Genomic DNA, 12333 nt, shown 5'->3' on the forward strand with positions numbered 1-12333 from the left:
TCTGGTCTATTCCTGGATATTCCTGGCGAAGGGCATTCTTAAAATTCTGAGTGCATTCTGAGTGCCTTCCAAATATTTGTGCCTTGTGACTTGTGACCGGCCAGAATGTTTTGCTCATCGTAAAAACTTTCGAGGTGCATTCAAAGTGAAAAAAGATCGAACGGCATTCAAAAAGTATTCTAACTGTACGCTGACTGCATTGTAAATATTCCTACAGTGTTCCAACAGCATTCCAAACATTCTGATCGCGTTCGAGGGAGAATCAAAACGGCCAGCCACTTCAAATCCTGTCAGAATGTCTCCAAATGTGCCTCGAATTAGCCTGAATGCAGCTCAAATGCGTCACAATTGCTGCTGGAATATATTTCCATATTAAAAGAATTCAGCTGGAATTCACTTAGAACGGCGTCATAATCTTTCGATTCCCGCTCGACTGCGCCTCGAATGCAGTCAAAATGACTCCGGATGTAATTTGGAACACCGCATAATCACATAAAAACGCAGCCAGCTGCCACTGAAACGTCACTCACCATTGAAGCGTCACCTTATTCACATCACGTCATTCCGCCAAGGGAAAAAGGATTCTAACAGTATTCTTAATATTCCTACTGTGTTCCAACTACATTTTAATTCGGATGTGCAAAAATGACTCAAGATGGGTTCGAAACGTTATCTAAGTATTCAAACGGCATTCTTACAAAGTAGTAATTCTCCGAATGTGGCGCCAACTTTGAAAAATTTTCATTCCGGCTGGTTCTCCTTGATTCGCACTGATTCTGAATAACGGTTACATCCACCGAACATGGACACATGTTAGCGTCAACAGCTAAAAGCAACAACCACTGAACACTGACACATATTAGCTTGAACAGTTACTCGCAATGTGCACAAGCAAACATTTAGCAATTCCCACACAATCATGACCCACTTAGCCACAATTAATTCCGGGTTACATCCCGCCGTGTAAACAGGTGTATGCACAGAACGCCTCGTACATGCAAAAGATAGAACTAGTTATAGTATAAACTGGGTATGTTAATCTGTCTTTTAAAAAGCCAAACCCGATCTAATTACCAGTAAGGTGTTTACATGCGTGTTTAAAAGCTAGTTTTATGCCAGTTCATGCAATAACTTTTTTTCAATGCATGTACTTGTACAACGAATGTGTCAATAATTTTGTTCTGCACTAAATTTGACTCAAGTTTGTGTGTGATAAGACACACCGTCCCTCAGTGCTCCACATTCATCTGTACTCCCTCACTGGTTCAGGCCCTTCCGACGTGTGAGTACATCTCCACCTCCCCCCTTTGACCTCTGTGGACCACTGTTCTCTCCTGAGAGTCCCTGCTCCCAGTATACTTCATCTGAATAATCTGACTGCTAATAAGCTATTGCCACTGCATTTGGGTTCAACAATTGGGTTCCTGAGCACTCATCACAAATACAGCAAATTGCTTCACACATGTGCATGTTTTTGTGTGCCTGTCTGTTTGTCCTGTTCTGTTTTGCCTCTCTCTGTGTTGGGTATTTTCCTGAGGTAAGCCTTTTAGTGTATTTTTTTTACTAGATGATTTTCTGATTTCTGATGTGACTGCTTCTGATGTCTTCCGTGGGTTAGGAAACACGAAGAGAGGACTGTTCGCTGATGTTGCTCGCCTTTGCAAGTGAGGGGAGCTGCTCAGGAATGTCTCCAAGCTGTGGCAAATATTTGGCCTACCAGAGCTGTGAGAGGGCAACACTTAAAATGTGGAAAGAAATGAGAGATCCTCTCATTTGCCTCTCCACATATCTGTGCAGATGGAAAAAACGATTCGACCTTCTCTCCTCGTGTAGTCTGCTGTGTGTCCTTGTGAGCGCCTGTGCGTAAGTGTGTTTGCGCAGACAACTCATCAGCGTGTGCATGTGAAGAGCAGCTCCCAAAGCAGAGGGTCCAAGTTGACTGCTGTTTACTCTGAGTACGACTATTTCCATTCGCTCACCTCCGCGAAAAATACTCCAGGACTCTTTTTAACCTTAGCGGATACCTGTTGAGCTGACACACTTTTGCTTTATTAACCAAGTAACACACTCCTACTGGGAGTGTATGCTTTCACTGCACTTACATACACAATCAGTTTGGGATGTTGAAGCTTTTCTTTGGCGTTTTGTAGCAATTTTTGCAGCACTCTGCCCAAACTGTGGCCAAGTTAAGACAAGTGTTTGCCCCCTTCCTGATTACTTATTTTTTTGGCAAGTAACGCCGCATGTCAAACAAAGAACATCATACCAACAGTAAAATATGGTGGTGGTAGTGTGATGGTCTGGGGTTCTTTTGTTGCTTCAGGACCTGGAAGACTGACTGTGATAAATGGAACCATGAATTCTGCTGTCTACCAAAATCCATCTGTTGGTGACCTCAAGCTGAAAGCAACTTGGGTTCTGCAGCAGGACAATGATCCAAAACACACCAGCAAGTCCACCTCTGAATGGCTGAAGAAAAACAAAATGAAGACTTTGGAGTGGCCTAGTCAAAGTCCTCACCTGAATCCTATTGAGAAGCTGTGGCATGACCTTAACTCACTGACTGCCAAAGACGTCTATCGACGTCTATCCAGGACGTCTGTCAACGTCTCCTGCTTTTTTTCGCTGGAGCTACAGATCAAAGTCTTATTCATCCTGTGTGTGAATTTCAGACAATATAATTCTGTCCCAGTAGGGGGCAACAGTTGTCTTTTCCACCAACCGGCAGCGACAAATTGACTATGAAGAAGATTGCGGGTTGAGAGAGGAAAATGGCGAAGCGCATTCGGAAATCGTGCGGAGACAAAAAATACGGGCAGCTAACCCTGTCACAGAGCTTGTATGGCGGTGGATCTGCCTTTATTAGTGACGCGATCGTAAAAGATAGAGGTGACATGGGTGATGGTGACGGAGTTGATAATGGAAGCCGGAGCAACAAGCGAGTGGTTAGCGTTGCTGAGCCATGTGGTGCGACACCGGAGCCTAACACGGGAAGCAGTTTGTACACACACACACATACTGTAAATAACTGTAAATACTGTAAATAGATTACACACACACTTCTATAAATAGCTTACACGCACACACATCTGTAAATAGTTCAGAAATGTAAATAGATTATTATTTTGTGTTATGTTTTATGCGTTATGTTCTTGTAGTTATTGTGTTATTTTGTCATCAAAATCCTTTTTTCTTGTGTTATTGTTGTTGTTTCATCAAAGTAAACAACTGTTCAGATGTTTGAGGCGTCACTAAAACAAAAAAATATGGATGCCAGTCACTGTTATGCTTGAATTTACTTCTCTGCAGAAAAAACAAATTTTCGCTGTTTTTTTGGTCAAAATTGTGTGTTTCCAATGTTCTACCGCCAATATCTAAAGACCCAAAAAGGCTAGAAACAAACTTTTTTTCTGATGAAAGAAGAGAGTCTAGAGTTTCTTTAGGTAGTTTCAATGTTTATGTAGTCCTAAAACTCATTATTCTGTGCGTCTTGAAAGTTCAGCAAAAATGGCCAAAAACTCTGGCAGTATGGAGCTCTCTTCTCTGAACATGGCTGGCAGTCAATGAGCTAAAAAGGTGCTTCATGCTGGAAAACCCTCCAATGTGGCTGAATTGCAACAATTCTGCAAAGATGAGTGGGCCAAAATTCCTCCACAGCGCTGTAAGAGACTCATTGCAAGTTACCACAAACGCTTGATTGCAGTTGTTGCTGCTAAGGATGGCCCATCCAGTTATTAGGTTTAGGGGGCAATCACTTTTTCACACAGGACCATGGAGGTTTGGATTTTTTTTTATCCCTTAATAATAAAAAGTTTAATTTAAAAACGGCATTTTGTGTTCAGTTGTGTTGTCATTGACTAACATTTAAATTTGTTTGATGATCTGAAACATTTACGTGTGGCAAACATGCAAAAAAAATAAAGAAATCAAGAAGGGGGCAACACTTTTTCACACCACTGTATAAGAGGATGTTTCCCTGCTCATGTGTACATACATGTGTGTGCTGTTTTTTGGGCGAAAGCAACCTTTGAAAAACAAAGTGATTGTTCAACACGTATGCGCTTCAAAGAATGAAATGTGCACTTTTTTTGTTACAACACCGTTCGTTGCGTTAACTAACATTCAGTTCAGTTACTATAATTGAGCACACGCAAGGGATTTTCATCAGAACAGGCTCTCTCAGTCTGCCACGTTTTTTTTTCTTGGTAAAGGAGCAAGGGAGGAATAACTGTACAGGTGATGAAGATAAATTGGCTTACGTAAAGTAACATTTCATCGTAGCGAACCAGAGGCAGTGTAGGGCGGGTGTTCACATGCAAGCACGCAGAGGCAGTCGCGCGGTGGTACAAACCCCACTGATCAGGAGTCGATGGCACATTCAACAAGTCTCCAACTGAAAGTACATGCATGTCTTTTCCCGCCTTGTGATGTGTATGTAGCAACAGTTTATGCACAGAACAAAAGTGTCTCTGCACATCAGTACAAGTAACTGGACACTGATGAAGCACCTCACATCGATCAACAAAATTTGTGGCTCGGAACGTGGCTGCAAATCACTGTAAAAAAGCAATCAGTTATAGTTACTAGTTACTATCACGGAAAAAGCAATTGGATTAGTGATCAGCCGATATTTTGCATTTTGACACGTATTGGCATCAGCCTTTTTTTAATCTGACAGCCGATAAGAGATCAAAAGCGGAATGAATGCAACGCAATGTTCTACAAATCTACATGGCTAAATTAGAGCGCCGCACCCAAACGCTTACTATGGCAGCATTTCTGCTGTTGCAAGGCTCAAAGGTACTTACCTTTGTAAAACGCTACCTTTGTTTGCCCCAGTGATGCAAACAAACAGTGTGTGTTTTCTCAATAAACAATCAAGACAAGGAGGAAGTGACTCTGCATATTAGAATAGTGAATAGAGTATCTCACAATGGGAAAAGTCATTGTGCTATGACCGTTCCTTTACATTCCAGCGTGGTGATAATGTTCTCTAATGGGCCAATGTTTGACTTGAGTGAGTATGTCAGTACACTATGCAATGGTGGTATCAGGTTGGCTGAGATGGTGCCAGGAGGTGATGGAGCTGGAAGGTGCTTTCAATTACTTGCGGCCGTTTGAGCTTACAGTTTGGTAAACCACTTTGAGGAATGCTTCATGTGTTTGACGTGCAGCTTTGGCAGAGATACTAGAGGTGAAAAATGATGGCTCACTGTGCATGCTGTGCATGTTTCTTGTTAATGTGGGATTCATAGTGCGGACATGTGAGGTTCTACCTAATTTCTTTTCATGCAATATGTGGACATGTACGTTACGGAACTGAAAAGCTCACTGACATGATTTTTCAACTTTGCTTAAATATGTTCTTGTTTGTAATTGGCCGCACGGTGGATGAGTGGTTAGCACGTTGAGAGATCGGGACGACCTGGGTTCCAATCTCCGCTTGGGCATCTCTGTGTGGAGTTTGCATGCTTTCCCTGTGCGTGCATGCGTTTTCTCCGGGAACTCCGGTTTCCCCCCGCATTCCAAAAACATGCATGTCAGGTTAATTGGAGACACTAAATTGTCCATAGGTATGAATGTGAGCGTGAATGATTGTTTGTCTATATGTGCCCTGCGATTGGCTGGCGACCAGCGGCATAGAAAATAGATGGATGGATTGTTTTTTGACATTTTTTGAAGCTAACGTTAAATTAGTAAAAATTACATTTTTGTATGTGGCGGCCACCATGATTGATGATTGTCTGAAAGGGGCGTTTCCCAAGTGACGTCTGTGAAGGAGCAGCTTTCATCTTAAGCAGAGTAAACAAACGCTTGTAGAGTCAGCTCGTCGACTTCTTTCGGTATATTTTTCATCAAAATGGTACTCATGCCAAAACGTTGTGTTGTTGCTGGATGTTCACTGTATTCGAGTGATACTGTAAGTTTGTTTTCCTTTCCAAAAGACAAAGATTCAAGACTAAAATGAACGAAGCAAGTACGGCAGCCACCTACCGTGGCAGAGGAAGGTGCATTGTAAGTGGACACGCGCTCTGAGCAGCCCCGAGTGGAGCTGTGGATGTCAGGAGTCTCGTCCATTCGCTCATTTTTGTTTCCTCTAGGATGAGAGCTGTCCCTTCACCGATGTCGCTTGGGAAACGCCCCTTTTCTGACGACTTCAGACCAACATGGTGGCCGTCATATACAAAAATGTAATTTTTACAAATTTAACGTTCACTTTAAAAAAAAAACTATATATAGAACATATTTAAGCAAATTTGACAAATCATGCCAGTGACCTTTTAAGCTAAAGTGCAGTAATTGTGTACGTATGAATGAAGTGTTTCTCACCAGTGAAGACGCAGGGCATGCAGAAAGGCCGACAGCCCCTCCATGACGAGCAGGATGGCAACTGTGAGGGTGGCGAAGGCCGCAAAGATGATTGACAGGCCAAAGAACCCGCCCCCACTCCGGGAGGACAAACCGAGGTGCATCACCATGGACCAGAGCACCTCGGACAGCTCTGAGCACACATAAGGATAAAACAATACAAGAAAAACTGTCAGACACAGAAGTTGAAATGTGTTTGAAATGACAAGGCGCTTTTCTGTTCAAGCATGATACATAAAGGCTACCTCAACAACATTACACTTTTGTGATGAACTGCAGGCCTCGGCTTCCAATATCAGGATGAATGAGAAAACACACACACCAAAATCTTGAGGAAAGATGATTTGATTATCATTTACTATTGTTAATATTATTATTTATATGCATTATATTATACTATATATATATATATATGTATATATATATTATTAATACTAGTATTAATTATTTCTGTATGATTATTATATTATTATTATTCCTGGTGATTATGTTATTTGAGTCTCTGCTGATTTAGTATGTTGACCCCGTTACAGAGACAGTCCAGTATTTTTATAGTAGGTTTGTTTAACAGAAAAAAAATAAAGGTTATAAATGAATTTGTATTTGATTGAGTAAAATTAGTACAGTGGTGCCTTGGTTAACGTCATTAATCCGTTCCAGAAGGTCCAAACCAAATCAAAACGGACTCTAACCAAACCAAATTTCCCCATAGAAAATAATAATAATAAATAATAATAAATCCAATCAATCCATTCCAGATACCCCAAAATGTTAACAAAAAACACATTTAATAGACAATAATTATAGTTTTACATGCAGAAAATGATGCAAAAATAATTACAAATGACGAATGAATGGGCAACTGAACGTTTAACATCACTTTTACCTAGTTTTGTTATAAAACCCCCCACAAAACTATCAATTAATAAAATAACACAATATAAACATTATTCTGCAGCAACTGCAATTTGCAAAAATTTACAAAAAAATATCAAACTAAAGGGCCGCACGGTGGTCTAGTGGTTAGCACGTTGGCCAACACAGTAACAGCCTGGAGATCGGGAAGACCTGGGTTCGATTCTCATTTCTGTGTGGAGTTTGCATGTTCTCCCCGTGTGTGCGTGGGTTTTCTCCGGGTACTCCGGCTTCCTCCCACATTTCAAAAACATGCAGGTGAGGTTAATTGGAGACTCTAAATTGTCCATAGGTATGAATGTGAGTGTGAATGGTTGTCCGTCTATATGTGCCCTGCGATTGGCTGGCGACCAGTCCAGGGTGTACCCCGCCTGTCGTCCGAAGTCAACTGGGATAGGCTCCAGCATGCCCCCGCAACCCTAATGAGGAAGAAGCGGTATAGAAAATGGATGGATGGATATCAAACTAAATATCAACATTCTAGAACCATTAAACATGTACCGTGCCGTTTATTATAAAATTTAATAAATTTAATACAAAATTATAAAAAAAACAACAACACCCTCTGCCGGCAGTGACATTGCGGAAGTGTGCGAGGATACATGTGCGATGTTTGGCTCCCTGCCTCAAACATGCTGCGGTAAGTTGAATGCAGGTTTTGTTGGTGGAACCAGAAATGAGTGTTATGGATGTACAGTGTCACCCTTCATGTGGCGCCGTGTTGATAGACTGTTACGCGGGAAGCGGAGATGCATACGCATGTATTTGCGCGTGCACCGCAGCAGATGATGGCGCCACCTCTGAGCCATACCTCTGAAATGACGACGCCCTTCTCTTTAAGCCGTCAAATTTAAAAGTCTTGCACCCATGTCGCCATGTATTTTGTTATGTCGTGTATCTCTATGTGGCGCAGCAAATATGTTATAAACAAACGCTGTTGCTCTAAAACGGCGCCCGCGGCCCACAATGCATTGCGTGATCACGTGCAAGAGGGCGGCGTAAACAAACCGGACGGAGTTTTGGAAGCTAAACAAGCAGGTGAACGCAAGCCAAGGCAAAATTTTAGCAAAAATGTTGGTTGTTAACCGAAAAAACAAGTTAACCGAGGTGGACGTTAACCGAGGTACCACTGTATTTGATCCCCTACCTACCAGCAAGAATTCTGACCCCCACTGACTGAAATTAGTCCTGTCCCTTCAACAACAAGCCTGGTGATAAAGAGACTAATGTTGGCGCGATAATTTGAAATTGAGTTGGGACCGCAGTCACACAAACAAGCATTATTATACACTTTGCTGTAATGGATTGAGATTCTGCAGTGCCTGGAAGGTCTCCCTGCTCAAGAAGGCACATGTACAGGCCTGTCTGAAATTTGCTAGCGAACAACAGAATGACGGAATGTCTCCAATGGCCTCAACTTGGAGGCAGAGAAATGCTGAATATGACCTCCAGAACACCATTCCTACTGTCAAACTTAGACGTGGAAAAATTCTGCTTTAGGGCTGTTTCTCCACTAAGTGCACAAGACATCTTCACCGTATGGAGGGGCCAAGAACGGGGCCCTGTAATTTACAATCTTGGATGAGGAACTTCTGACCTCATCCAGAACACTGAAGATGAGGCTGATCGATGGGCCTTCCAGCATGACAGTGACCCAAAAGATCGTAGAGTGGCCTAGCCAGTCCGCGTAACTGAATCCCATTGAAATCCAGACTGCCAAGAGACAGCCTCGAAATTTTTATGCTCTGGAGAGTATCTGTAAAAAATAAGAGGACCAAAACATTTGACCTCCATGCTTGCCAACAAGGGTTTCTCCACCAAGTACAAGGTCATTCTGCTTGGGGTTCAAATACTTCACTCAATTAACAACAAATCAATTTATAACCTTTATTAATGTTTTTTTTTCTGGATTTTTCGTTGATATTGTCTCTCTTTGTTAAAATAAATGTACAAACAGAGGATCAAGTAATTATGTTCCTCCATTGTATGTTTTTTCCATTTTCAATTCAACTCGGTGGGCGTTCTGAAATTTAGGGACCGCTGACCCCTAACAGGACAGAACAATTCCCAAAGACCCCCCCCCCACCTTTATAAACCTAATGCCAAAAAATCAAATAAAAACTCTGCAATTTGTATTAGATGTGATTGGAATTATTTATGTTTGAAACATTTCTACCTGAAATACTGAAGACACAATGATCAAGTAACAGATCTTAAAGCTTACAGAACATAAACTGCAACAATACTGCAACAGTCCAAATGAACCCACTTTGTTATAAAACCAGTTTCAAGTGGATTTAATTGGCTCAATTTTAACATAATAACTACTACTGTTACTTACTGCTTCTTATTAAAATTACTGGCGCGATACAAATTAACCGTACCTAACAACTTCATCCATCAATCCGCTTATCCGAGGTTGAGAAGCTCAGACTTCCCTCTCCCCAGTTACTTTGTTCAGCTCCTCCCGGTCGGACGTGCCCTGAACACCTCCCCAGGGAGGCGTCCGGCAGACATCCTGACCAGATGCCCGAGCCACCTCATCTGGCTCCTCTCAATACGGAGGAGCAGAAGTTCTACTCTGAGTCTCTCCAGGATGAAAGTGTCATTATCTCTAACGGAGAGCCCAGCCACCCTACGGAGAAAACTCATTTCGGTCTCTTCTACCTGCGATCTTGTCCTTTCGGTCACTACCCAAAGCTCATGACCATAAGTGAGGGTAGGAATTTTTTGCCTTTCAGCTCAACTCCCTCTTCACCACAACGAAACGATGCAGAGTCTGCAGGAGGCCAACTTCGTTTCGACTCTGCTGTGGTCGACTGGCCCACTCCTAGATCAAGAAAGCACCTTGAAAGGCTCCTGGGCTTCACATTCTTCTATCGCCGGTTTAAATGACAGAAAATTCCACGTACCCCCGTTTGAGTAACCGTGCTGACAAGTGTCGTGCGAGTGTGTGGGTGCATCAACTCACGTGCATGAGCCAGACTGAGGGCCCACAGACGCAGATAGGAGGCAGTGTTGGAGATACATCCCAGACAGTACTCTATGGTGTGGATGGCCTGATGAACAGCCACATCACCAAAGTCAAACTGTGGAAAGAAAAGACAATAACATTACTGTTTTCATCAATTATAACCTTAAAATATACTTTCATGAGTGTACCTTTAAAAAGTTGGTATAGATGGTATAGGCTTGATGGTTTTGCAACGGTATTTTCACGGTTGATTTACTGTATCCGTAAGCATTTTAGCCAGCACATGCAGAAATGCACTACAATTATGTTTTCTCAAAATTAAAGCGCAAGCGCAATTAATCAACTTGCAAAAAATATCGGACTCATACGTAGTGTCTCTGTGTTTTAAGCTCCTGAAGATGCAAAGAAAATTCAAAGACAGACATCTTGCCATTAGCTTTGTTGTGTACATAGATTAGTATGACACTGACTCTGACATCAGGAGGAAACGAGACCCATGTCAACAAACACCAGATCCTACCTCTGTAATGCACTAAACTCTCTGCCTTGTGACTTGTCTTCTGACTACCATGCCTAATCCAGGGTCTTAACATGAGATACTCTAAAGGTCATATGCAAAAAAACGTTATCAAGCTGAGGAGAGTTAATGTTAAAAAGCATATTGATTGTTTCGTATAGCATTGCTCCAATTTTTACAACATCCTGTTTCAATGTTTGATTGGTCTGTGAGCATTTGCTGTCCATAGTCATCTTCATCTTCAGCCAAATGTATGTAACGTACTGGAGCTTTTCTTGCAAATACGTTATATCTTTTTTTAATGTGTAAGTCCTGCAGGATCACAGACGTGTTTGTGTATTGTCCCTTCATTGACTTCATCCTGGAACAAGACTAGCCTTTCCTGTATGCACTGGGCCGGGCTATGGCTCTACGGGTCTGTTGTTGCATTTGGCTTGGTGCTGGCAGGGTTTCCTTTTCCATGCTCCTCTTTTGTTCTTGGACTCAGGGAATTGAGTTCATGGAAGTAGTGGCTCATTGTTCCCATTAAAGTGTCTCCAACGCAAGTGACTTGAGAAAACAATACTGGCTAGTTTGATGTATTGGCATCACGTATATTGTCAAAGCAGTATTGTATATGGCATGACATCATACGTTAAAGCATGTGAGCAGAATACGTACGTATAAAGGATTACTTTCAGTGAGTGATTTGCTTGAACTATTCAATCAACATTTCAGAAAAAGCAATTTAAATGATAAGAAGAATAATGGATTGGATTTATATAGCGAAGAGGTGTCCAAACTTTTTCCAGCGAGGGCCACATATTGAAAAATGAAAGGATGCAAAGGCCACCTAGATATTTTGTAAAGCAACACATGTAGATATGCTAAGTTGGTGCCTGGGTTAACATCATTAATCCATTTCGGAGGTCAGACTCAAACCAAAACAGACTCTAACCAAAGCAAATGTTCCCATAGAAAATAATGTACATCCAATTAATCCATTCAAGACACCCAAAAATATTAACACAAAACACATGTAATAAACACTAATTATAGTTTTACTTGCAGAAAATTATGCAAAAATAATTACAAAAGACCAATCATTTGCCTAGTTTAGTTGGAAAAAAACCCATAAAACCATCAATTAACAAAATAACACAAAATAAAGACATTATTCTGCTGCAACCATTATTTGTAAAAACGTTTAAAAAATAAATAATTAAATATATACATAAACACACTTCTCGTCAAAATGTTAAGACCAGTTGAAAAATTGCTAGAATTTTCATTTTGCACATTTGGATCTTAATGAGGTTTTAAGTAAGAGCTACAATATGCAAAAACAAGAAGCACTTTGAAAAAGTAATTTATTGAAAACAACAATTAAACTGAAATAGGTTGTTTATTAGATGATCAAAAGTTTAAGACCACAGGCTATAAAAGCCAAAATCTGCTCAAAATGTTCATTTTCTGTCAGGCATTCACACTGTCATGCCCTCCTGATGGCTAAAGCTAAGAAGCTTTCTCTTTTTGAACGTGGTCGGACTGTCGAGCGGCATAAGCAAGGCCTCTTGCA

At 41.3% G+C, this 12333-nt stretch overlaps 1 protein-coding gene across 4 annotated transcripts in view; it reads right to left on the reverse strand.

Moving 5' to 3' along the window:
- The window catches only part of LOC129174338 (V-type proton ATPase 116 kDa subunit a 1-like), a 44710-nt gene that overhangs the window by 3506 nt on the left and 28871 nt on the right, over positions 1–12333 (reverse strand). For all 4 annotated transcript variants that reach the window (XM_054766295.1, XM_054766287.1, XM_054766279.1 and 1 more), the window contains 2 exons: positions 10256–10373; positions 6331–6502 (listed from right to left, as the gene is read on the reverse strand). In XM_054766295.1, coding sequence (XP_054622270.1) covers positions 6331–6502; positions 10256–10373 — 290 coding nt within the window. The remainder of the gene's footprint in view (positions 1–6330; positions 6503–10255; positions 10374–12333) is intronic.

This window comes from Dunckerocampus dactyliophorus, chromosome 2 (assembly GCF_027744805.1).
Source record: "Dunckerocampus dactyliophorus isolate RoL2022-P2 chromosome 2, RoL_Ddac_1.1, whole genome shotgun sequence".
Classification (NCBI taxonomy): domain Eukaryota; kingdom Metazoa; phylum Chordata; class Actinopteri; order Syngnathiformes; family Syngnathidae; genus Dunckerocampus; species Dunckerocampus dactyliophorus.